At 40.1% G+C, this 26,910-nt stretch overlaps 1 protein-coding gene across 2 annotated transcripts in view; it reads left to right on the forward strand.

Moving 5' to 3' along the window:
- The window catches only part of TMEM65 (transmembrane protein 65), a 104,513-nt gene extending 83,846 nt beyond the window's left edge, over positions 1-20,667 (forward strand). Inside the window, exons 9-10 of one of the 2 annotated variants that reach the window (XM_086878630.1) lie at positions 19,604-19,684; positions 20,537-20,667. In XM_086878630.1, coding sequence (XP_086734756.1) covers positions 19,604-19,684; positions 20,537-20,581 — 126 coding nt within the window. In that variant the 3' untranslated portion in view covers positions 20,582-20,667. The remainder of the gene's footprint in view (positions 1-19,603; positions 19,685-20,536) is intronic. The other variant, XM_086878713.1, reaches the window with a different exon arrangement.
- The last annotated feature ends 6,243 nt before the right edge of the window (positions 20,668-26,910 follow it).

Here is a 26,910-nt window from a genome sequence, read left to right on the forward strand (position 1 = left end):
CTGGAATAACAAGTTTTCTTAGACCTTAGCTTCACACACTGTGCTTGTTCTCACCTGTCAGTGCTGCACTGCCATGGTAATGTGCACTGAGAGCCTGAGATGGAGGAGGAGGAAGGGCTAGGAGATATTTTATCTTTTACTCTGCAATGGAAAGAGAAACCCAATTCATGGACCTGGTCCATTATCTCTGCCAAAAATAATGATGCAGTGCAGCCAGGCACAGCACATGGCTCTGCCTGCCTGTTGGTGGCTGCACTCACTGGGAAGTTGTCCAACACCAAGCAAAAGCCCCTAAATCAGCAAACCAGTGTGGCTGAGTTCAGGAGCAGAACTATGTCATTTGTTTGCCTGGGGGCCAGTGGGGTGAGCTGGGCACACTGTTGTATCAGCATAGCTTCTCCAGGATGAAGAGCTGAGGAATCATACATTTTCTCCACTGTTCCAGGAGACCCCTCACCCTGGGAATTCCCACGGCAGTCATGTCTCAGGAAGGTGGGTTCCCCATACAAAAGGGATCCAAGTGGGAAACATGGCATCAGAAAAAAGGATTTTAAATACTCTCTTTGGGCAGCATTTCACCAGTTTACTGCAGACAAGCTCTTTGGTTTGGTGCTGCCCACTGCTCTTGATACCAGCTGGGGGGACCATGCCTCAGTGGCATGAGCTGGCTGAGCCCATTTTTCTTCTGCGTTTGCTGGGCCTTGTAGGATGGTACTTAGCACTTTTCCTCTGTGTCTCACTGCGAGTGGTTAGATTGTGGTTATTATTAGCACACATTCAGGCTCTTAGCAGCTGTAGAACACAAGCAGTAGCACATGTAAGAGGATTGGGTAATGTGACCTTTTGTTTGTGCCAGGGTATGGGCATGAGTTCAGAGATACAGAAATTACCTTGGACCTTTCTTCCCTCCCTTGTTCTATTTACAACCTGAGTGTATTTAGGGTATAGGGAAATGAATCAAAACTGCCCTAAACTTTATTTAGCACTGTAATTGCAGTTCTTACTTTGACCCCGATAAATATTTTCTTGGAAGATTGATTTCCTTTGGCTCTTTTGTTGATCATTCTACATGAGAAGTATCCAGGAATTTTACTGATGTTTTTTACTTTGCCTCTGCAGTTAATTTTATGAACTAGTTCTTCAAAGAAGTAGGTGGACAGCCAGTATTTTAACACAGCTGATACATAAAGGTGTATACCTGGTGTTATCATAAGATGCTATGAGGAGTGAATCAACCAGTATCTACCATATCTCATTAAACAGCCTTTTCATGCTTTTTCTTTCTCAGATAGGAAGTGATGATGTAAAAGATGATCATAAAAGAATATGAAAGTAAACAAAGCAGTAATAATATTTATGAAGTGTATATCACCTTTCACCTCAAGATTTACAAGTGTTTTATAAACTACTAAGACTCAAACCTAGCAGAGTGTTCTTGTAATGAGTATTGAGGCATCCTACTTCACCCTGAGCTGAAAACAGTCTTGAGCAAGCTAATAAGTTTTATACATTTCCTGTGGTCAGTGTTAACAGGGGTTGAGATGTTATGAACAGGATGGGAAGTCCAATATTAAGGTCAAAGGAAAAAATGTTGTGGTTTACAAGGACAACAAAAGTACTTTCTTTTCCAAATGCCTCTGAGAAAAATAAGATTTTTGTTTTATTTTTATTAATTCAAATGTTTATTTACCTAGCATGGGAAAGGATCCCATTCTTAAAATTTCAATTATAAATCAAGTTCCAAAATCCATCACATGAATGTTTTCATCATTTTATTTGCTTAAATTTGTAGGGGAGAAGCTTTTTTTTTTAAGCAGAAGAGTTCACATCATCGTGTGATTTCAGAAGGTCTAGTTTTAAGTAAAACACCAGATATTAAGAGTTTAATGATAAAATGTTAAGAAGTAGCAAAAATTACAAGGGAAATATTTATTGAACCTAAATCAAGTCTTGTTCATTATTTTTTTAATGGATCAATATGAGTTTCAAAGGAATATTAATTGTTATAAAACACTGTGAGTGGGGGCATAGGGAAGACGATACAAAATTCTTTTATAGAAAAGAATGAAACCAGGAGCATTTTAAATTTATGAATGGGATGTGACACCAACTATGTTGTAAAGAGCAAAGGTGTTATGAATAAGTTTTTAGGAAAGATTGCATTTTTTGTCTCACTTTAAGCAAGACTTTAGTATTTCTAACTTTGCTATAAATGTCTCATCCCAAAGGTACTGAACTTCAACAATTGAAAATATGAATAAAGTCACAGAATGATGTTTCTGTCATGATTTATTAGTAAACTCAGAAGGAGAATGAAACTCTGTTAGGAAAGAGTTTAAAAGTGCCTTCAATGATCACATGGTATCCTTCAGGAGTTTATTTAGGCCCAGTAGTTGCTGGGTTAATCTCAAATTAAACTAAAGTGATAACCCATCAAAGACACTAATGATTTTTATTAATGGGTTTAGTACAGAATTATTAGATACTGTTCTCATACATATGGTGGGTTTTTCACCCACTTAGGATGTATATTCATTTAGAATTTGCTGTATGAAAACTGTGGCTCTTCTACCCATATAAACCCTTGAAGTTTCTAGCTAGCCATGGGCTTTTTGTATTCTAGTTTGATATATTTTTTCTGGCTTGGTCTATCTAATCATGCTACTATTCTGCCTTTCCTGTTACACAGCAGAAAGATCAAGGAATGAGTTTCAAAACAATAAGGTCCCTTCTGTCTCTTGATTCAACAACAGAAGTAGACAGCTTGAAAAACCTGGAGGCTGATGCCTGCTATTTTATTTTATGCTTTTTGCTCAGCTGGGAACATTTCTCTTATGCTACTTGACCAAACAAGTATGGTCCCCCCAGTATTCAGTACTTGTCTATTTTATGTGTAAGCATAAAGGCTTCAAACTTCAAGTCATTAGCTTTGAAGCACACACTGCATTGCCCATTTCTTGGTAAGACGTGACTCATCCTCAAAGATTACAAAAACCACACTCCCTGAAATGATTTGTGCTACCTTTCCTCTTTCTGTGGCACTGCTGGGACAAGTCCTGTGTACGTGACCATTGTTGGCACCACGTGCCGCTCAGGACAGTCAGGAGTGCAGCACCAACCATAGCTCTAACAGATGAAATGAGCTGTGTAAACCTGCAGTGAGCCTTTCCGGTTTATTAGAAATCCTTAATATCTGTGTCAGGTGGCACAGACAGAAATATATATTTCACAGGAAGAGGCCTCCATTCAAGAGTTCCTCTTCCCATATAACTAGGTGGCAGATCTTCATGGTGCTGGGTGACAGACATGTGGTACATGAAGAAGGTTGTCCTTCTCCCTGTCATAGACATGTGACAGAACTCTTGATTCAGCTCTGAAATGTCTGTATTTTTCATATGGAAATGAATGAACCCAGCCACAACATTCCTGTTTGTAAAGGTTGGCTGAACTTTTTACCTGTAAAGAAAAAGCCCGGTAGCCAGTGATACAGGGAGCAGCTGAAGAGACGCAGAGGTTGGATACCAGTGCAAGAGGCAGTTCCAGTGTGCTGCCCTACAGGCTACATTCTGACTTCAGAATTATAGCAGAATTATATTCATTTCTTAAAATACTTCTCTTGGCACATGCTTGTGTTCCAGCTTGGGAATCCACCAGCTGTATGGTAATGTCCTGATGGATTTAGCTCTGCCTGTTTCTTGGGGAAAGTTCACCATGGGTAGCACAAGGAGCTTGAAGGAGCACACCAGGAATAACCTCCTTAGTTACAGCCACCCAGCTCGAAGGAGAGTGGGAGTCTGTCCTGATGGATGGAGGTCAGAGGGGCTTCAGGCAGCCTCCCATCATGAGTATTGGATTTAGCATTTTTTCTAGAGCAGATGCAATTTAATTTCCTTTCAGTCGATACACGGCCATTTGTTTTGTGCTTAAGTCAGGTATATACCTCAGAAAGATATATAGAGCTGTTATTCTAAAGGTATTTGGTCACTTTTCCTTGCACAGACAAAAAAGAGTCAGGAACAAAATATGCTTGGAAGTTTTGGTGGGTACATTTTTGAGGAATGCTGTGGAAACTTAAGGTAGCTGGCAGGAAAACACACCAATTCTGTGCTGCCTTCAAAATCTTCATTTTTGACTCTTTTGTTTATGTCTCTTTTATTTATGTTTAAATAAACCACAGATACTGATTCTGTAAATTCTGATTTACAATTTTTTTACAGATTTTAAAATCTGCATGTGGGAGAAAAGTGAGATCTGAGTAGATGGTTGACATGAAATGAACAGCAAAGAGCTGCACAGCTGTAGGAAGTCCAGCACATTCTGCAATGCTCTAATTCTACATGTAATACAGATGCCAAAGCAATCAGACTTGAGGGACACTCAAAAATTTAGGAATAGATGTAAAGTATACAGTCTAAAGACTGAAATCCTTGATCCTATGATTAGAATAATTTCTATGAATAGAAATGCTTTATTAAAATTTATATAGATTGGACTTCTTGTTCCTCTCATAATAAAGCAATATTGACAGCATATGTTGAGGGAATATGTAGAAATCAAATTTTTACTTGTCTCTGCAGTGAAGCTTTCTTCAGAGGAACATACCAGATATCCCAAGGCACAGGGCTTGATTGTTTTAAATGACTGAACAGGACATAGGAAAAGATTAGACAATTGTCTTGATAACAGCAGTACCTGCAACCAGAATAAACAGAGTCCAAGTGCTGGAACAGCAGATGTGCCTCCACTGCTGTTGTGCCATAAATTTCTAGTTTGTAGTTTCAGGTCACAAGTTAGTCAATACCTAAAAGGATATCAAAGGAAAGCATTTTTCAGGGCAAATCATTGCATGACAACCCTGGGGACAACTCTTCAACTTCTGTATCCTCTGGAGAGGGATTTTCTCAGAGATAGAGGACCAGGCTTCAAGCATGGATGGGGTGAAGCTGACCTGGTAGTTCCTTGTTTGCTCTATGTCCTACCTAAATTCCTGTTGAAAAAAGACATTAAAAATTGTGTGTGCTTATCATGAGAATGTGTTGAGGCTAGCATCTAGCTTGAGTGGCTCCATCCCACCAATGTGTACCCCTCTGTGCTTCTGGGCAGGAAGAGAGAGAGCACAGTGTATGGTAGCCTGCTTTTATGTCTCTATACAACACACCACCTGATATCAGTCATATGTGAAATGTTCTCTGAGCCAAAGTTATCCCAGCAGTTGCTGACTTGCAAAATATTATGAAACCAAAAAGATGAAACATACTAAATGAGTGTGGAATTTTCTTATTAAGTTGAAAATAAAGTAGTTCTTGGATGATCTGGCAGTGCTAAATCCTAACAGTATTTTTTCTGGCCTGAAATGTTTCTTCCCCAATTTATCTAGGTCACAGAAAAAGGTAATTCAATATTATAGCCATGAGTACTCTGCCTGGGAGGATTAATGGACTATACTGAGATTCTACCTCTTCCCCCACAATACTGTGTCAAAGACCTTTGTCAGTAATTATTAATACTATTGGCCTACATTCCTGTCTACTTGCATATATATATATATAGATATAGATATATACATATAATTATTTTTTTTCTGTAAAATTATCTTCTTCAGTTTTAGCCTGGTGAAAGGAGCTTTTTGATGTTTTCATTCACAGTCAGACAGCTGGATCACAGGCTGCCACATAGAACTAAGGCTCCTAGGCTGAACACAGCACTGGCTGTCTCCTCTAAATTTTAGCCTGATAGGCAGCAAAGCATTTCCTCCATCCTGAGCTTTTGAAAGGCAGGCAGAGAAATCTGGACCTGAAAATCTGGATGTCAGCTTTAACACCCTTTAGATTTGCAGTCTTAGAGGCTGGCATAATGTTAAGCCCAGGGAGAGCTGGCATAATGTTGGCCTAGGGAGAGCTGGAGAACTGGAAATGTTTCAGTGCTGACCACAAGAATAATCAGTGAGGCTTTCTCTGTCCTTTCCTTCCAGTTCTGTTTTCCAGCATGATTCTTGCCTTTTTCCTGCAGAAAAAGGGGCTGATCTGCTTTGTTTGCCAAAGCTGTTCCAGGACATGAGCATATGCCATATGAGCATTTCAAACAGCCACACTGGATGGAATAGAGGATTCCTCAGGATGGAACCAGGTCTTCAAAACAGGCACACAGCTAATATTAAATTTTCATTTTCATTAGTGCTGTAATATCCAGTGCTCTGTAGGGAAATAAGGCCAAACTTTACAGATGCCATTTGGTAACAATGAAGGAGGTCAACTTACTAAGTACTAATCTTCATGACAATTTACCTTTTCACATACTGCAGCTTCAAAAATGGAGAAGACATGGGACCAATTTCCATGTTTCCTTGACTCTGACAATTATTTTACTTCTGGAGGGCCTACACATATCAGGAAGTTTTCAGTAGGGATTGGGGAGAAGCTAAACAGAGAAATTTTGGATAATACTGGAGGTTTTAGCAGGGTGTCAAATTGCTTTATTTTTGTGTCATTCACTTTGAAAGGTATTTGCACTAGTTGTTTATGTATTTTAAAGGACTGAACAATTAAATGCAGTCCTTGTGACACAGAAATATAATCAGGTTTAATTTGATGAGGAAACAGGTGCTTTCTAGCACTCTTACTTCTTTCACCAGGGACATTATTTAGATACATTGAAACTATGTTGAAGTATATAATTCATGACTGTTGTAGCTCACAATTAACCCCACAAATAAACGCTCAAATGTCTGTAAATAGGAAGATGATTTATCATGAGATCAAAAGACCTATGAAGAGCTTTGATATAGTTCTTGTATGAAAGAATCATCATTATCAAAATGCATGTTTGGCTGCTACTGTTTAGGGCAGGTAAATTTTCACAATCTAGATGGAGAATTGATGCATTTTCCAATATTACTCATAGTTTTCATCACCAGACAGAACCATGTTTTCTCTGCTCTTGGGAGGGCAGCCTAAACATCCTAATAAATACATTTTCTTGTAAACTGGACAGATTTTTGTCACTTGGAATACAGAAACATCTAGAATAACTTCTTCAGAATCTTTTGCTTTATCTTTATTTTTTATCTTGGAATAAAAGATTCCATATATACCAATAATTGTTTTGGAATTACCTTGGTAATAACAAGTATGTTAGGAGACAGGATTTCTTAAGCCCTATGTCAAATATGGCAGTTTATGGAACTGCATTTCTGTCTGTTTGTCAGTGAGTTATTTCCTCCCAATACTTCTAAAATTCACCTTTTTGTCACTTTTGACAAAGATAAGGAGCCTGAAATTTAGTAAGTGTGGGTAGGTTTCAGAGATGTAGAGGAGAGAGAAATCAGTCTGTCTCACCTTGGCAATAAAGTTCTCTGTGAGAGCTCCTTGGTTGCGTGCTTGGTTTGACTCAAGCTTTCTGCAAGAGTGGGGACATGGGGCAGCAGGAGTGTGCTGCCTAGGGCTTCTCTTCTGGTAGATTTGGTTTTCTTTACCCCTGGAGCAAGCCAAAAAATGATGTTTCTATCTTGTATTCTGGATGGGCACAGCCAGCTTCAAAGAAGTTTCTTGTGCGTGGAAGGTTCTGTTAAAGTGGGATACCAGTGGGATCAAGCATTTACAGCATTCAGCTAAGAGGTAACTCGTCCAACAAGCAAGAAGTGATGTGTCAGAATAATTCCCTGGTAACACAGGTTGATTTTGTTGACTATCCCAGACTTTTTCATTCTGCTCACAGACTGACAATTTAGTATGACATGAACAGCAACATGAGTGAGCTGAACATGGACATATCTGTGACAGCCCTGCCTCCCTGATAACAAATGAGATCATCACCCTTGGTCTGTGAGATACTGGACTACACTGAATACCCTGCTATCTCCCCATTCACCTTTCCAGGCCTTTCTTCCATAAGCACAAGGCCCCCCTTTATCCCAGAATTCTGTAAGCCCCTAAAAGGTCACAAACAACAAGAAAAGCCACCAAAAAGACCAAGAAATGGTATTTAAGTATCTCCAAATTGGTTTAATATCTCTTTTGTCCATATTTTTCTCCCTCAAGTTTGCAGGTTGCCAGGTCTCCAAATTATGTCTGTGCAAAGGAGTTTGGGTGCCACAGCTGCAGTTGTCATCATATAATTCAGCTGAGCCTGGTTACTGGATTAGGGTACCAGAGGTCATGTCCCAGTGTGATTTGTAGAAAAGGAGCTCTGCATTCCCTTCATCCTTTGATCATCCTCCAGCCTTAGAAGTTTTTCTCCAAGAACTAAGGGAAGTCAGAAAAAAGTCCTCTATTTCCTAGATCTGCAATGGAAAAGGGCAGCCTTTCCCTCCCTGTTTACTCTCAGCATTATGTGTTCAGAGATAGAGCATAAGTTCACAGAAAAAGCTCATGCTTTTTCCCTAGGAGAAGAGGAAAGGATCAGAGCTCTTCCATGACACTGGGCTCTCTCTCTTCTTTGCTGTAGTCTGAGTCAGCTGCTCTTCCAAATTTTCTGTCCCAGTATCATGGCACAATTGCTAAAGCAAAGCTCTATTAAAATGGCTGTGTTAGGTCTTGCCAGGGCACACAGCTCTGGTGGGGAGATCTGCAGGAGAGTTACGAAGCTGAAGCATTTTGATTTCACTTATAATGCCTTTTTCCAAGGATGAGTTTTCCAAGGCTATATTCCTTCCCTGCTTTCATCTTTCCTAATGGGATGTGCAACCTGCAATTAGGACTCACCCTAATTGTGGCCCATATCCATCAGGTCCCTGGATCTGCTGCAAGTAACACCACCAACATGGGGAAGCTGTAAGTCTGCAAAGCTATTTCCAGGAAAATAAATTTCCCTCTGCTCTTCTGCCCTCTGAAAATATCCTCCCCAGAGCTCCTTCGAGTGGGGTGGCAGAGCACCGGGGCAGGCAGCCAGGAATGCTGTCAGCCCTGCAGCTCTGCTCTCTGCCAAAAACAAACCAGGAAACCTGCAGTGAGTTCAGGAGCTCAGAGCTGACATGGAGAGCTGAAAGGACTTAGCAAAGCAGAGATTAATTTCTGGCAGAGGAAGTCTGACATTCATGAGCTATTAAAGGTTTTGGATATAAAAAGCACTGGCCTGTTTTAGGGTTTAAGGGTGAGCCCAGCTAGATGGGTTTCTTTGCTGTGGGAACTGAAATGCTGCTGCTTTCTGAGCCCATGAGTCAGTTTTATAACTGCTTAATTTTCATTTCTTTGCTTACTCTTCACTGGATGTGCTTGGGTCAGAGCTGAGTAACATGAACTGATGTTTGTTCCACATCTGGATCCTGTCACCAGAAATGAAGATATTCTTAGCCTGAGTTGAATCATTGCTATTCTTAGATTTTTGGCTGGAGCTTCTGATGAATTCTCCCTTCTTTTCTATCTTATGTCGCCTGAAGGTTTTTTTCTTTGTTACTCCCAAAGCTTACTAATGAGGATATATTGCTGCTAGTAGAGGAGGGAGTCTTGGGATTTCTCTGAATTTTAAAAGACAAGAATAATAATGTTCAAGCCTCCCTGTTAGAAACCATCATCACTGGATTACTGGGTGGGGGGCGGGGAGGGATGTTACTCTTAAAATCTGTCCCCAGATTTTTTCTTACAGGTAGGGTCTGGTCTTGACTTGCTTGGACTAGGAAAAGCATAAAGGCAAGATACACATAGCTCCTGACCTCTTAAATGGTGAAAAATGAAACACAGTAGAGGTGAAATGATCAGAGATCCCTAAATGCATCAGCACCATCAGCTGCTCTCAGCTGGGAGTGAGGTTGTCTTTGCCCTGTGTCTACAATTGTTCTCACTCCCATTTTGCACACCACTGTGCAACCTTCTGAGAGAGCTGGTAGTTTGAGATTGTGCTGTAGGGGGAAACAAAGAAACTGATAACATCTTTTATTTCCCATTTTTTTTACAAGCAGATATCTTAAATTAATGTCAAAATTGTTACTTAAAGTATTTTTTTGATGATAAGATGTTAAGCATCCTCTAAATTGTCTAATTTTAATTAGTTGGGGGGAGATAATTTTACTGTAACTGACTATAATAATATGTAATAATAAAATCGATGATAATAGTAATATACACTGCTCAGGCATTAACAGAACAGGAATTTTCTTGAGATATTGCCATTCCATGAAGCTGCCAGCTGGGGTCCATTCCCTGGGTTTATGGCAACCAAACACTAACAAGGAAGCACGTGGGTGCTGTACTGAGGTAGTTTTAATGCTCCTTCCTTTTAGCAGCTCAGCTGAGTGTCTGTCTCTGAGCTGGTGGTTACTCAGGCTGGAAGGCAAGAGAGTTCAGCCAGCCCAGGCTTGGCATTCGGAGACTGTTGAATAATTATGCTGATCCCCATAAAATAGGGATTGAGCAGCATGGTGACCCTCAGAGCTGCCCATTTCCTACACTCTGTCCATTCATCAGGAGATACATCTGCCCTTACCAGGAGTTCTGAGCAGCTTGTATTAGCAGCTACAGCTGCAGGAATAGCAACTTACCCAGATAAACATCTTCTTTCTCTAGCTTCCCCAGTTTATGTTCAACTGAGATGCAGTGGAGTTCAGTCCTTCCCTGTGCCTACGGTATGATTTCTCACAAAATCCTCAGAACAGAAATGGGGAAATTATCCTTGTGGAAAAGTTAATTTTCCTTCAGAAATGGGGAAATTATCCTTGTGGAAAAGTTAATTTTCCTTCAGAAATTAGGAAGCAAAGAGTTTGCTGAAGACACAGGTGTGTGCAAGTATGTTTGTCTATGTAGAACAAGAGTTTTCAGAGCATTATAAAGAAGACAGAACATTGAAGATGAGAGATGGTCTCTCTTGGCCTCACAGGAGGCTGTCTGAGAGCCCCTTATGGCTTCTTCAGCCTCTGCATCTGCAGGCCCATATCTGTCAAGGCTGCAAATTGTACAGGCCAGCAGAGCTGTGTCCTGGCTGTAAGAGTCTGTAATGCTTTATCCTGCTTCTCACAAGCAGCGCTGTGGTGGCTGCCTCCGACTCAATGAACCTCCCTGCAAAGGCTCCAGGGTGTGCTGGATGTGGGTCACTCAAACTTCATCAGCATCCCAATACATCACCCATACTCTCAGAGCATCCACTCCTCTGAGCACAGGGTTATGGTCTCCCCTTGACTTGTTTCAGTCTGATACTCAGATTGAAATTGCTCTTCATAGGAAGTGATGAAGAATGGCACCCCAAAAACAGTCTAAGATACGATCATCCTTTTCAAAAGGCTATTACAAGGAGAAAAAATGGTAGCACATGAGAACAGACCTGTTACTGACCGTCACACGCTTTTGAATGTCTATGTTTGCAAAATTCAAAGGTAAGATTAATTAGATTAACAAGGACATAGTTTTAAGCAGTGTGCTTGCCTCTGTGTAGATGTAGCTTGTGCATGTTTGTTTTCATGTTTCTAAAATGTAAAAGTAGCAGAAAATAAAAAAAACCCTTACAAATCTTTGGGTTTACAACAAGGCAAATGCAAATACTTTTCTTCAATTCACGTTTCTGCTTCTTTTATTACCCTAAATAGATTTTTATTCCTTTAAACTGTAATAGAGGTCTATAATCCTACCATCTACCTGGACCAGAGAGGAAAGCACATTTGCTGCCATTCCTTATCAAATCCCAGTGGCAAACCATGGAAGTAGACTGTGTTCTTGTGCCACAGTAGTTTTTTCAAACAAAATCTTTCAGAAGGAGAACACAATAGTGCATTACATGAAATTGCTTTCAAGGTAGGAAGAGCAAGATGTGCTGCTAAACATAATAATAGATTTGATGCTGTTAGGTCACCTGACATGCCACTGCAATAACACAACAGTGCATCACTGCTTCCCTAACTGGCCAGCCTGAAAGACAGATGTAGCTGTATCCTCTGTAAGACAGCTACACAAAAATAGATCACTTAATTTCATTTTAATGTGTCTAAAATTATAAAGAGCTGAGCTTCAGGAGGGAGGCTTCAGTTCCATTTCTCTGTGTTGGAGGTGATCAGACTTCCTTGTCTCTGAAGGTTTTCTGCCCACTTATGACCCTTACCAATTTCTCATACCCTACCCCAATCAGCTGTAGTATTTCTATGTGTGAAGGTTTATGAAAGTTTGGGATTTTTAGCTGGTATTTGATTATTCAGCCACTTACACAAGAAAGCAGCTGGAGAGTTGAGAGAAGCCTGAGGGCATTTGGGACTGAGCTGTGACCTGACAGATTTCAGACGCTTACACACAAATGCATCATCTTAATGTAGGTCTTGGTTTGATAGAGCAGGGAGAGCAGGCTTCACCCAGAGCTGCAGCATGGGAATAAAAGGAGAGGCAGTTTCCATGTTGAGTTAGTGCTGAGCTAATCCTGCACACAGCTAGAGAAAGCAGGTTTAATGACTTGTCTCAAAAACTTTGTTTCCACATAGAAAAACAACAGAAAAAATTCAGCCAGTCTTGAAAAGAAAATATGTCTTTGTAGTGCTACTGTCTATCCCTCTGTCCTCCCAGAGAACCCACTGGGAAGGCAACAGGCTTTTGTATGTATCTCACCTCTCAGTGTGGGGAGCCTTGGGTAGCCCCGTTTTGGATCTCAACTCTCCAGTGAGCTGATGACCGTATTAAACATGAGCAGGGACACACCAGCTCCTGGCCCTTCTCTAGTCACAGCAAGCCCTGGCTGGTGGCCTTGAAAGGCCACCCAGTCTAACCAAGGAGCCTCGATGCACCTGGCCTCATCGCAGCTTGAAACCCCTCGGTGATGGGGCTCCCACCACACCCCTGCAGAGGTTGTTGCAGTGTGTGATCATCTCACTCTAAAAAATGTCTTTGTTATATGGACATGAAACCTCTTGTGCAACTTGTACTTGCTGACCTCTTCTCCTTGTGGTGCCTTTGTGAAGACATTCCTATCCTCTTTGTAGCTTCCCTTTAACTATTCAAATAATCTTATGAGTCTCCCTCAGAAGACTGAGCCTTCTCTTCTTCAGGATGAAAAGAACTATCTCTTTCCACCTTCCTTCTCAGGGCAGGTTCTCCAGCCCTTTGAACATCTCTAAGGCTCTCCTTTGGACCCTATCCAGTCTGTTCATGTCTTTTTTGAATTGTAGGAACCAGAACTGGACATAGTAGATGGTCTCCATGCACAGGTTCATCTTTATTGTCCTGGTTTTTGTTGTTATCCCTCTTATGACATTATCATCCATGTACAGCTTTTCATACATAAGAACTGCAAATGAAGATGAGAATTTGAAAAAAGGTCCACTTGAAGGAATTTTGAAAGTCTGCAGAATGTGGGAAATATTCAGTACATAATCCCTCAGAAAGTTTTTGTGAAAGGTTATTATTCTTAGCTGTGAAATGGCACTTCACAATTAGAGCTGTAATAGCTGAAATTTTAACCTTAATGTGTAGCTTTAAAAGATGCACATAAACATTTGCTTATAGTCAGCATCGAGTAATAACTTCTGAAGCAGCTTCAGGGTGGTCTTGATAATGCTTAAAAATATACCCATCTCCACTGCAGAAGAAGGGTGAGTTACTTGTGACAAAGCAGGAGAAAGCATAGAAACGCATTTTGAACTTGTCGTATACCTGAATTATAAATACCTTTTCCATAAGAAGTTAGGATTTGAAAATGTTCCCAGAGAAAATATTTTTAACTGATGTGGTATATGTCTCTTCCTCATCCAACAGCAGAAATTTGAAGGGTCACATACAAGTATTCACTGATTAACTGACTGTTTAATTGACTGAGGATTAGATCCAGGCTTAGGAATTCCCTCCTTTTAAAACAATGCAGCACAAAAAAGTTTCCTTGCTTTGATTCATCAGAAAAAGAGAAACAAAACAAAAGAATGGTGAAATTCTGAAATTTGATCCTATTTGATATGAAGATAGTGTTGCTGTTCACAGTTAGTTTACCCCACATGTTCTTGGAGCATATAAAAAAGTGTTTGAATTTTAGAACTCAGAATATAGTTGGAAAATTTGTTTTTCTCAGTTGACTGGATTCTAATCTCACAGTGACAGTGCAGGAAAAAACTAGACATTTTTCCTACCTTGTGAGTTCTGTTTTTCTGGGTTTTTAGTGGACTCCAGTGACATCTATAAGTTAATGAACAGTTAATTCTGTCTGAGCATCACTCTCTTTCTAGTGAGAGTAAATCTCATAGTTAGAGATATCAAAAATTTGTTGATTCTTCTGACCTTGAACCTTATGGTCTTGATCCTAGTTTCTAGTTGGTGTTATTTAGGAAACTTTATTTATTGTATATTTTTAATAGCTTATCCTTCTTTCTGTTTTTAAAAGTCTCTCCTCCTTACAGGAGAAATTGAAAATACAGCCAGAACAAAATGTACAGGCTCATGCAGCAGAAAGCAAGCAAAGAGATTTTAAAATATTCACATGAAGTCTTGAAAGGATTATATCTATATCAGATGCTGATTTTTTTTTTTTTTTAAATTTTTATTTTTTGGCTGGAAAAAAGATTTTTTAAATGCAGCCATTCACTTCCATCTCATCTTGGAATGTTCTTGGCAACATGCATTTCTAAGAAACATGAATCCTTACAGAAGTCTCACTGGATTTTCTCTTAATTTGCTGATTGGTTAACATGAAAATATGTAAGTAGTGAGCTAACATTTTTCAGTTGATTATTATACATAATTTTACATTAAATTCATAGTGTTTCTATAGAAATGTTAGGAAGTGGGCACAACATAGTGGGAACAGCTAGATTAAAAATAATCAAAGAAAACCATTTTAAGCTTCAGAATTATAATTTAAGCATCCATCTTGGTATAATTAAATGGTAAATAAAAGTAAATGAGAACAGACCACAAGGCAGACGTGCAAGCCTCCAGCCTGCTTCTTAGTAAGCAATCAGTCAAAAAAGCATATTAAAGATTGCTGAAGAGAAGCAGTATTCAGCAGAATAACTGGTTTGCCAGAATTATTTCTGTTTTGTACTTTTGTCAAAACTAATCACAAATGTTATTGTAGCCAGGAAGGAGAGAGAGCATGAGCATTAATTTCATGGGGACACAGCTGTTTAGATCCACAGGTCATGTCAGTTCTCTTCAGTCTCTGGGAGTCAGTAAATCTATTTAGTTTTTCAAGCTTTTTCGCAGAGACAGATCAATTCAAAGCTTAGTACATATCCCAGCTGAATTCTGTAATAGCTCCTTCAAAGCACCAGGTACATCCAGTGGTTCTTATTAATTTGTTTTATGAGCACTATCAGGGAAATAACTATTCTCACTGTTATATTGCAGGTGGGTGGCAGTGCCATAGCCAGGGGAAGGACTAAGACACACAATCCAGTCACTGTTTCAGCAGATCCATGGTCCTTTTTCTTACTTTAGAGACTGTGGCAAATGTAATTCAATTGGATTTTCTTTGATCCTGACTCAAGCACTGCCCCATTTGGAATGGTTTCACCAGAATAGCTATCTTGAAAAGATGTATAATTTTACATAATGAAACTTAGGCAAAATTGTTCAGCAGCTGATTAATGCTGGAAATAATTCTTCAGGTAAATTCAGCAACCAGTCACAACAGTAATGCTCTTTTCAGTCTGCCTGGTAGGTCACTGTTGGAACAACAGCAAATATTTTTGCAAGCCCTTTTCTGCACCTTTTGGTAGTACTGTGATGGGAAAGGCCAGAGGTAGCAGCCTGCTCTTGCAGGAGTGTCCCTGTTCTTGGTGGTCTTGTAGACTTCAGTGAAAGCTGCATGCCTTAGATCCTTGAAAATGTGGGTCCTGGCTTTTTGCAACAAGAATCTATAGTTTCAGTTGAATTAAATTAAAAAGACACATCTAGTTATATTCCTTTCCTTTTCTCTGTTTTCCCATCTGTGTAAGACACATATACACCTTTTAATGCCTTTTTAGTTGTGAAGCCCTGTGTCTAAGTAAAGTAGATTGGTTCCACCACTGGAGACATGGAGGGAGAAAATTATCTGGCCTCTGTGCTGCCCCTTAGCTGCTTCTCTATCCTCCATTCTCTTCCTGTAAGATTGTTCAGAAGTACAAATGAGAAATATGGCTAGGAAAAACAGGACATGTTTTCATGGGTGATTGATAGAACTGCTTTGCCTAAATGAACTATTCACAGGAGTTGGTTGTTTTCTGAGTCGTGATGGCTGCTGAGATGCATAAAGAACTTCAAACTATTAATTACTGAAGAATCAGTCAACCTGAGAACTGAAGTTCCCACAAGAGAGATGGCAAAGGGAAAATAATAAAGGAGCTGAATGACCCCTGTTGGTACGTGTGTTTCAAAGGAAGATGTGAATGGGTTTTATATTAAGAATAATTCAAAATTTCCACCACTTCATGTTTGATCAGAGGGACTGCTCCAGCTCTTGGAAATTTGATTCTTTTGTCATCTGAGTACATTCAGCCCTACAAATACACAAAATTGCCCCAAACAGAGGCAACACGCAGAGTGACCCTGTCTTTCTACCATTTTGACTTTATGTAGGAGAAAGGACCTCTTTCTAAACTGTCAGCATGATATTGTAATTCACTGTCTGAATAAATACATCCTCTGCTGGATATTCAACATTTCTAAGAAGGAGCTGAGGGAAATAATTTTCCCATGATTAAAGGATTCTGAGATGTTATTGAGCATCCACTCCCACAGTTACTGCAGTGTAACTTGTCAGGCAGACTGTAAACAAAGACTTAATTGTTGTCGACTAAGTCGAATTTTTTTTGAACATCCATATGGGATGAACTTTTTCCATGCTGAAAAAGCTAAAAACCAGCAAAAAGTAGGCAGCCCCATCATCCAAAATCCAGTGTACGTAATTCATCCATTTAAAACCATGCTTAAGAGGTATTTAAAACCAGTGCCTCTGCCAATTAATCCAACATCCTGCACCCTGCACCTCTAACCTGAAGCACAGGCTTATTTTTGAGCTCTGTGGAACATTTCTATGTATCTAAAATACACCAAGGGCTGATCATGGAGGTTCATGGGACAGTTTTATCTGTCTCAGTAAGAATTTTTTGGGAGCTTTAACACCTATAGGTTTCTCGCTCTTGCTAGAACAGGATAGCTGGGAATGTAGTGTACCCGCCACAGGCCATTAATTTAATAAGTTTCTCTTGACAAAACACAATACAATTTTTTAAAATAAAGCAATAACATTTTTAAAATCATTATTCCATATGACATTTCATAGCAGCTATAAAACATAGAGTGATAAAGTTTAAAACTCTAGTTAGAGTTTCATATTTCTTGGGAAATGTATATCATCACATCCTAGGTTAATAAAACTAATCCTTGTTGTTGATGGGTTGTGGATTGCTATAAACCTTTCATTTCCTGATAGTCTAAAACTGGATGTTGCCATGATTTATGTAATGTGGGTAAAATGCAGGAAAAAGGGAATGTAATGTTAGCATATTTAAATTCATTTACATTTTGATTCCATTCATATATTTATCCCTGGTGAATGGTGTCTAATAGTAAAAACAACCACTCTCATGGTGTTGATTTGAGTCTTGAACAGACAAGTGATAACAAAGTGGCTGAAGATACTAGAAAAAGCCAAAGGAGAACTATGTCTCAAAAACAAGTGTAAAATTTTCAGTTTGTTTTCAGTTATTATTCAGAAAGATGCCTGAAATGTTTGACTAGTTCTACCTCTTCTCTTCTGGTGGCTGTTTTCACATATCTCTAGTTCCTAACTTGGATGGTCGTATTTGACACAGACCAAGCTCCTGATTCCTTGTGCTTGCACTAAAACTTAGAAAATAAATGTCATGACTCAAATATCAGACAGAATGCAAATTAAAAGTATGTCATAGCTTAAAGACACCATTTGTGCATATGATTCTTGGGGTTTTGGGTTTGGTTTTTTTTGTTGTTGTTTGTTTTTTTAAAAGTTTTGGGATTACCATTCAGAAAGATGGTCCCAGAGTTAATATGGAAACCATTTGGATGAGAGCTCTTTATCCAGCGACCAGCGTATCCAGTGGTTATAAGCTCTGATCAGTTTTTAATTCTATGGAGAATTCATCTTGCTGCCTAGAAAAGACCACAGAGTGCACTGCTGGTAGTGCCAAATCCTCTCCTCCCAGTCTTGGGGCAGCTCTGGAGTGCTCCTGCAGACAGCCCATGGGGTGAGACTGCCACTGAAGCCGTTCTGCATTCCCGCCTGTGCTCTCACATCCTGCTGCTTCCCAGGGAAGGACTCATAAACAGGCAGACAGTAGGGATATATCAGAGACTGGGGAGACCCTTGTTCCTTTTTCCTTAACTAAGTTTTTGGCAGAGGGAGAGCTTCGTGTCAGTTTACAGCCTGGTTTTTTTCCAAAGAGAAATCTAACCCCCTTCAAAATGATGAAACCACCTGTTTGTCCAAAGGTTGTATGGGACATTTTTTGTATAAATGGCAACCTCTTAGTGAAATAAGGCAGGGCACCAGCAATATGAGGGACTGCAAAGCCCCTGTGAATGATGACAGGTAAATTGCTCCTGATACTGACATGGCACACATGAGCTCAGTGCAACCCTTTTTAGAGCATGTGGAAGGACAGAGGATTGTGGAAGAGGTCTGCTTGGGGAGCTGGGGTAACACAACCAACAGAGACTAGGGGTCCAGGGGACCAGGTGGAAACTCATCAGAATTGCACCCCTTCTGCTGACACCACACAGCACAGAGGGAGAAACCTCAGCACCAAAATATCTGATCCTCCAAATGGCTTACTACTGCAGTTGTTGGTAACAGGGGCTGTGAAATGGCCTCATATATCTTTATTTTTACAACCACATCAATTCCCAGCTGTATGTAAGGCTGAAGTACCGTAATGATTTTACCTTCTTAGTACCTTTTTTCCCCATCTGTAAATCAAAATTAGTAACACTAAGCCTAACAGCAGATGTTTTAAGGATAAATGAACTTCTGGCTCTCATCAAAGGATACGGTTTAGGGTCATTGATAATGCTATGCTTATACTCTTCACTAGATTTATCCCACTGGCTGTTTTATCTGATCTCTTTGCATTGTCGGCATTAGATAGAAAATAAATGGAAAAATATTTTCAGGCTGAAGAGTAAAGACATTATCAATTTTTTCAACCATTTAATAAACAAGATAACCCCCCAAAAGATTATTTAAAAAATAATAACAAAAGCTAATGGGATTATTTTCACTTGCCATCTCTTTTTTTATTCTTTAAATGCATAAATATTAAATCCAGCAAGGACTGTTAAATAATTCGTTATAACAGTCTGAATGGAAGGAGCTTAGACTTCCTCCTTTGGACTCTTGGATGAAACCTAACAGTGTGTGTTTGAGTAAAACAATCCTTCCAGATACACATCTTGTTCTGTGGAGATTTCCAGAGAGGGAGAAGAGTCTCAGCTCCACTCTAAGGTTTAGAATGGGAACAGCTTACAGGTAAATATGAGATTTTTTCATTGCCAAATATGACCCACCTCAGCATCAGGGACTTTCAGATAAAGATGTTGTGAAGCCACAAGAGTTGGCACCTAGAGGAATTTTAAACAACTGATGCTTACTTCTGTGTTGCTTCTGAACTATTAAGTAGGTGTTTGCACCTCTAGTTTCATGAAGACTTTCCACTTTTGCTCCTGACCATTCACACAAATGCTCTCTCTGACAGGGAGTGTATAACCCAGATATTTTGCTTGGAGGAATACCAAGGATTCATCCACTGCCAATTTCTAGCCCTGTGTCAAAGCAGGTTAGTTTTATTTTGTCCTTATTTTATGAAAATAATTGTCTTCAACAAGGGATGTGTATGACAGATGAATAAAACAGGTTTTGAGACCTCATGAGAGATACATCCTAACAGAAATTAAAAATGCACCCACAAATTTTCTAACTTTTGACGTTTTGGTACAGATGGAAAAGATAATGGGCCATGACTCTCCTGCCTCATTCCCATCTCTGGTACAGCTGCAGTGTAAGGGCAGTGGGACCATCCAGCTTGCAAAAAAGTGCTTTGACACAGAGAGACTCCACTCAAATCAGAGGTCCCCTGATTTGGAGGCAAGGTCATGACTCCTGTTTCTACTTCTCAACTCTGGTCTATTTTTCAAAGCTAACAAAGCATCACTTTATGGTTTACTGCAGCTGTTTGAAGATAGCTGTGTGAGCAGGACATCTTGAGCTATTGCATGGCAGGCCCTGCTTCAGCACTTGAGAGCAGAGAAGGCAGGAAGTACCTACACAGTTTCTCCCTCTGGATTGGGTGACCACATGATTTTGGTGTCAGATTTTGGGCATGGACTGGAATGTCACATGACAGATATTAGGTCCCATGCAAACAGAATGAAAAGACATCACTGGATGGGGGGGGAATTGTTAATACTGTCTTATTTTGCTCTTTGTGGTCAGTGCTGCAGACTGCAAACATATCTGTGTGAGAAACTCACTTCAGCTGTTACTGAAACCACATTTTCTGTTATTTTCATATTTAGTGGTCTGGCTTAGACCACACACAGGTTACAAAATGTGTTGTGACACATGGCTGTTGCTGCTGATTGATCTTTGGTTTACCAGTGCCACAAAATTTTTCCCCAACTTCCTTCAGCAGATTTATAGTGTGAAAGAACAACTTGAACAACACTGGAAATGAATTCTCATCTCATTGCTCAAGTAGATTTTCAAGATCACAGTCCTCTGCTTCCTCCACATCCGGCAAGAACAGGAATGGCTCTTTTTTTTCAAATATGTGTATTTGTCTCTGGTCAAGCCGTCCATTGAGGATCCACATGGTCCTTCAATCAGTTATAACCTGTGCTAGAAGTAGCTTTTTGAATGAGTCTTCTATGTTAAGCTGTATAATTGATAATATGGTGATGAGACAGAAAAGAAAGGAAAATAAATGTAAGCCTGTTTAGGAATCTATGTTCCGTACAGACTTTGCCTAATTTTCTGAATGTAGGGTAGAGTAAATATTTCTGTCTGTAGATGCAGAAAATAATTAGCACATATGCAAATGATTGTTGTAGGTGAAGGTTGGGTTTTTCCGAATGACTGTCTGGCTCAGATAGTAACCAAACAGTGGAGATGGAGCAAGTCACCTCTGATCTGTTGAACTGTCCAAGTTACTACACTACAAAGCAAATCCCCAAAAGGGAGGCAGTACATCAAAATACAGTGGAAGACAATACAAACCAACTTTAGGCACCAGATAAAAAATCTTGTCCCATTACTTTCTGACTGATAAGACACAGTTATTAATAGCCAAGTTTACTAAGGTTTGTCAAAATCACTTTGAATGCCCACAGAACATTCTTGAATATTAACTGTTAGTCAACTGTGGGGAGTAATTATTCTTATTTAAAAACCATTCCAAATAGAAACAAACTGAATATTAAATCTTTCTAGTCTACTTTGCAGACTTCTGTGGGTGTCTAGATGATGCAGTCCAGGTGGAGGCATGGATACATAGAAGCCAGAATTTAATTAGAAGAATCCTGGCTGTTAATCCTCCCAGTTAAAGCTCCTTAACACACTATGTATCTGGAGCATGAGCTCCTTAGGATCATTTCAGATCATCCTGTCTATAAAAATAAGAAAAGATTGAGTGATTTTTCAAATACCTGTCCAAAGGCTGGAGATATGAACACAGATGTGCATGAGAAATCCCGCACTCTCAAAATTCTAGAGTTAAGTCTATAAAACTATTGCCAAAAATTCATGCTGATTTTCATTAGTACAGTTTCTCATGTTGGAAAGCACTTAGAGGATAAAAGTAATTTAGTAGTAACCATGCTCTGAAACAGAATTAAATTACTTGAGAACCTTAAAGCTTTTCTTTAAGTTTAACTCTTCTTCCAGATCATGCACATTAGTTTTCCTTTTGGAAACATGCACAACAACATAGCCCTGACTTAAATGCACAGCCAATACAGTCACATGCATGGGCTGTATATTTTCTTGTGCAAGTGGGGTCTGATCTTGTAACCAGTGAATGTGAATTAAAGCATCTATTAACTCAGGTGTGCAGGACCATGATCATGGCTACATGTGAATGTGACTTTAGATATTCCCCTACCACTATCACTCAGCTTCTAAGACTTGCAGGACAGAACTACACCATTTTTTCCACTGTACAAGTTCCAGTCAATTGGTGTGAAAGGCATTCCTTTCATCAGTGGAATAATGTGGTAAGAAAACAGACTGCACATTGTGGTTTAGGTTTTTTAACTATGTCAGGAGAATTCACACAGTCTGGACACACCATTGTAAATCATTGTTTCCTTCCCCTCACAACCTGTGTACAGAAGAGACAGATACTTCAAAAAGGAGGAAACTGTTATAATCAAATGACTGAATAGAGAGGATTTCCCCATCCTCTTTGCCCCCATGCTGCTCTTCCTGTCTCTGGGACTCTGAGAGCTAGCAAACACCAGCCTCTTCCTTTCCCTGGCAGCATGTTTCAGAGAGGCTCCTGGTATTTGCAGGTTTCAGGCAGTTCCATCTGACTTGGGGAAAAAGGACTTAAGCACCTGACATCAGTGGAGGATGGAGTACCACAGAACTTGCCTGGCTCTATTTGTGCTCCTCCTGCTGCTCCCGTTGGATTTGGCTTGTGCATTCCTCTCTGTGCTGTGCAAGCAGAAAGCAGCATATTCCCAAGTGTCCTTGAACATTTCCCAACACATTGCACAATCCTCGTGTCCGTGTGAGCTGGGAGGTACGTGACCTCCACGCGTCTTGGGAGAACATTTGATACTTCCCACACACCCTCACTGGCAGAGTAAGTGCTGCCAATTTGCGATCAAAGAGTACTTTGAGCTTCCTGGGAGCTGTGGGCTGAGGTGAAGTGCCAAGGGGGAAGTTCTTCTCCACCCACCTTGGTGCAGACCCAAGGGAACCACACAGCTGATGTGTGGCAGCCTCCAGAAAATACTTTTGAGGATGGGGAAGTCCAATCACAGAGGCTGGGCCATTGTTCATTGGCTTCTAAGAAAACCCAAATCAAACAATTATACAGTAAATACAAGTCATCTTCCAGATGGCATCATGTGGGCTCTGGGGCTGGGTTTGGCTTGCCATGAAGACAAGGATGCCCAATGCTTTTGTGAAGCCAAGACCCTTGTACACAAACTGGATGTGTTAGAGCTTTTTCCAAGATAAAAACTGGTGTTTAATATGCAAAATATAAACCACGTCTGAGGTGATGAAATGGGTTGACAGCTGGTAAGAAAATCTTCTCTTGAGGACTATTAAAGTAGGAACATTTAGGTACATAAAGGCCATTGGGTAAAGGCCAACAAAAGCTCATCCCCTGACAAGCTGCTCCCTAATTCTGCTATAATTTTTGTTTCTCTGTGCCGTGCTCCTGGACTCTGAGCACTGCCCATGCACTGAACACTGGAAACTTGGTCTGTCACTTTACTGTTGCAAACAGAGTGATTTGGTACTAAAATTAGCTGATGTTGCAGGGTGGTTGTGGACCTGCAGAGCAACTGGACCCTGCAGGAGTGTGGGACCAGGCCATGTGCATTCTGGGGACACTGACAGCCAGCTGAATATGAGCCAGCCTGTGCCCAGGTGGCCCAGAACGCCAGTGGCACCTGGCCTGTATCAGTAAATGTGTCCAGCAGGACCAAGGCAGTGACTGTCCCCTGTCCTTGGCACTGGTGAGGTGACACCTCAAATCCTGCCTTCAGTTCTGGGCACCTCACTATAAGGAGGACACTGAGGTGCTGGAGAATGTCCAAAGAGGGCAACAAAGGTGGGGAAGGGTTTGGGGAAGTTTGATTAGAAACAGCTAAGGGATCTGGGGTTATTTAGCCTCGAGAAAAGGAGGCTCAGAAAAGACTTTATCATCTCTTCAAGTACCTGAAAGGAGGCTGTAGTGAAGTGGAGGTTGGTCTCTTCTCCCAGGTAAGAAGTGACAAGACTAGAGGAAATGGCCACAAGTTGTGCCAGGGGAGTTTTAGATTGGCTATTAGGAAAAATTTCTTCACTGAAAGGGTTGTCAAGCACTGGAACAGGCTGCCCAGAGAGGTGTCTGAGTCACCATCCCTTGAATTGTTAAAAAAACATGTGGATGCAGCATTTGGGGATATGGTTTAGTGGTGAGCATGACAGTGTTAGGTTAGTGTTTGGAGCTGATAATCTTAAAAGTCTTTTCCAACCTCAATGACTCTATGGTCTCAGTGTTGAATCAGGACAGTTAATACTATTATGAATCAAATTCCTATCTTTAGGTTTATTCTTTTTTTCATAGGGTGACATGCTTCTGTATCTAATGAATTGTGAAGGACACATTTTATGATAAAGGATCTCTTTTGCCCTTATAATTGCCTAAAAGACTAAACTAAAGTAGGGTAGAGCAAATTTTCCTTTAAGCAAAGGCTAAACAGTAATGAGAGACTGAAAAGAATTTGAATGCTGTAGTGAACATTAAGTTCCTTCTTCTGTTCTTTAATTAGAATATAGGTAAGCATGTAGCCAGATAGATGATTAAAGATATGAAAATCATAGACTTTGGGGAAATGATGGATTAGGGCTTGACTTGACCTGAACTCATGTGACAAATTTCCTTTCAACATTTATTATTGTCTTGAACACTGGGATTGGGCTCTGCTAAACACTTAGTAAAAAAAACCCAAACCAAACAACACAAAACTAAACAAAATCCCTGCTGGTATGAATTTACTGCCTGGATGCAAATGACACTGCACACAGACCACATGCAGGCTCTCTCATGCCTGTGCTCAGAGCTGAGGTTTTGGTCCTGACCTATCTACCCACAGATTTTCACCTGGATTCCCAAAGCTATTGTTTCTCACCACATTTGTAGAATCATAGGAAAATTTAGTGGCAGGGGTTCTTGATTCTGAAAAGTGGACCACAAATGTGTGAATGAATGGGATGCATTAGAAAGGAATTACATTAAAACCAGGTTTAAAATGTCTTAAAGAAAGAAGGGAGGTAGTGTTTTGTAAGAGTTATGTACACTGCAGTTATACACAGCACTTGAAATCCCATTATGCTCCACATTTTGTGTGCTGTGTGAGGAGATCTGCAGCAGAGCATGGTGCCCTGTCCTGGCTGAATACTCAGATTGATCCTGACTGAGCCCTCACTCACATAGAGAAAACTTGCATAATAATTGAGAAAAAGCACATTAGTAAAAAAATTCAGAGGAGAAACAAATCAGTTGTTGACTTGTGCTAAAAATACTTTCATGGTTAGCACACAGGACCATGAGATTCTGGATCACACATGTGCCACACAAGGCCTAGGATCATGTGAATGAATGAGCAATAATACTCAAATGACCTTTTTCCAGTGTATTAGGGGAGTATGGCTAGAGGTATAAATCACTGTGAAAGCTTTCAGCATTTTCAAGCCAACACACTGAACAGCTGTGGTTTTTTCCACTATTAAGTCAAGCGCAATTACAAACTACAGTAATCAAATGTGAAGATAATGTTTAAATAAGAACAGCGGTAGGAAGTGGGAAGAAAATAGGAAGCAGAAAAATCCAGTGTGTTCTGTAGCCTGGAGGAAGGCAAAAGGAATTGGGACATATTTCTGGATTTTGTTCTTTTATGTCAGTTCCACAGAACATGTGCTGTGGAAGAGCCAGAGAAACAGGCATAAAATAGCAACAAGACCACAATGTATGAGGAAATGTAATCCTCAGTCCAGATCAGGGTAGAACTGGGGGGTGTGACTGGAAGGGGTGTCAGTGGCTGTGGCAATTCCTTACAGGGAGGAATTCAGCCAGTTTAAAAATAGAAGTTGTCAGGCAAAACAGAAAGTCCTGGAGACAAGCAGGTGGCTGCAGCAGATTTTTGTTTGAAATGATAAGGTGGAGGAAAATTACCATTTTCATCCAACCTTTCTCGAGATTGAAGAGAAGCAAGAAAAGCTCATGGAAATCTCTTGCCTTCCCACTGAACACCGCTTTTAATGGAAAAATTAAGATAATGTGCAATATGAACCATTGCCTCTTCTCCAGTTAGTGTGTTGATGTTCTTTTTACTCCCACAGTTTGCAAGGTCACTTAGAGGCCAGATAGTCTTCCAAATGTAAAATGTAATTTACTGCCTGTGTCAAAGTTGTTTTTAGTTTTCCATGGCTCTGAACTACTCATCCTCATCCCTGCTAGCATGTGGAAACAGTTGCCTCTGGCAAGGAAGGAAGGAAGGGATCTATTCCTAAAGTAACCAGATTATGTCAGAAATGGGAACAGGCAGAAGCAGACTTACAACAGCCAGAGCAATCTATCAGTGATTCCCAGGGGATCTTAGCAAACAGCCTTGACATACTCTGTGCAGGAATTTACCATCAGTGTAACCAAATAAAGCTCCACGCACTGCAAGAACAAAGCAATTTCATTGATTAGATGCTACATACCAACCAATAAACATATTGTCAAAGTACATGTTTTTGCAGATAATTTTAAAAATAGTGGACATAGGCGTTTTTTGTGTCAAAAGTACCTCTGCTGTACAGGGAAATATACATACTTCCTAAGTTTGGATGACAATAGTGCTTGTTTCTCTATCTGAGCTCCTGACACTGCCAATGGAAAGAAACGTAGGCAGTTTTAAATATGATTTATATAGTGTGTTTTAGACATTGAGTGACATAATGGACAGTTGTAACCACTATTAAGAAAGGCCAGGTGGATGTCTCTGACATACTGTTCTACACATCTGGTCACATGGAAAGGAGTAGTTTATCCTAAGAGACCTTGGCCTGTGTAGACCAGCACTGCCCAGTAGCTATAACCTCCTGTCCCATGTGGATATGCTGGCTTATTTAACCTGTAGTGTTTTACAGTCATCTAGGGCAACCTCAGTGATCTGTTTGAGCTAGCAATAGGAGGATTATGGCCCATGTCTTTGGGGCTGCACTGCCTGAACCAGGTCTCTTTTCTGGACTATTTTTGTATCTTTGTATTTTCAGGGATACCTGAACACTCCACATTTC

The sequence above is a fragment of the Cyanistes caeruleus genome, chromosome 1 (assembly GCF_971803275.1).
Source record: "Cyanistes caeruleus chromosome 1, bCyaCae1.hap1.1, whole genome shotgun sequence".
Lineage (NCBI taxonomy): Eukaryota > Metazoa > Chordata > Aves > Passeriformes > Paridae > Cyanistes > Cyanistes caeruleus.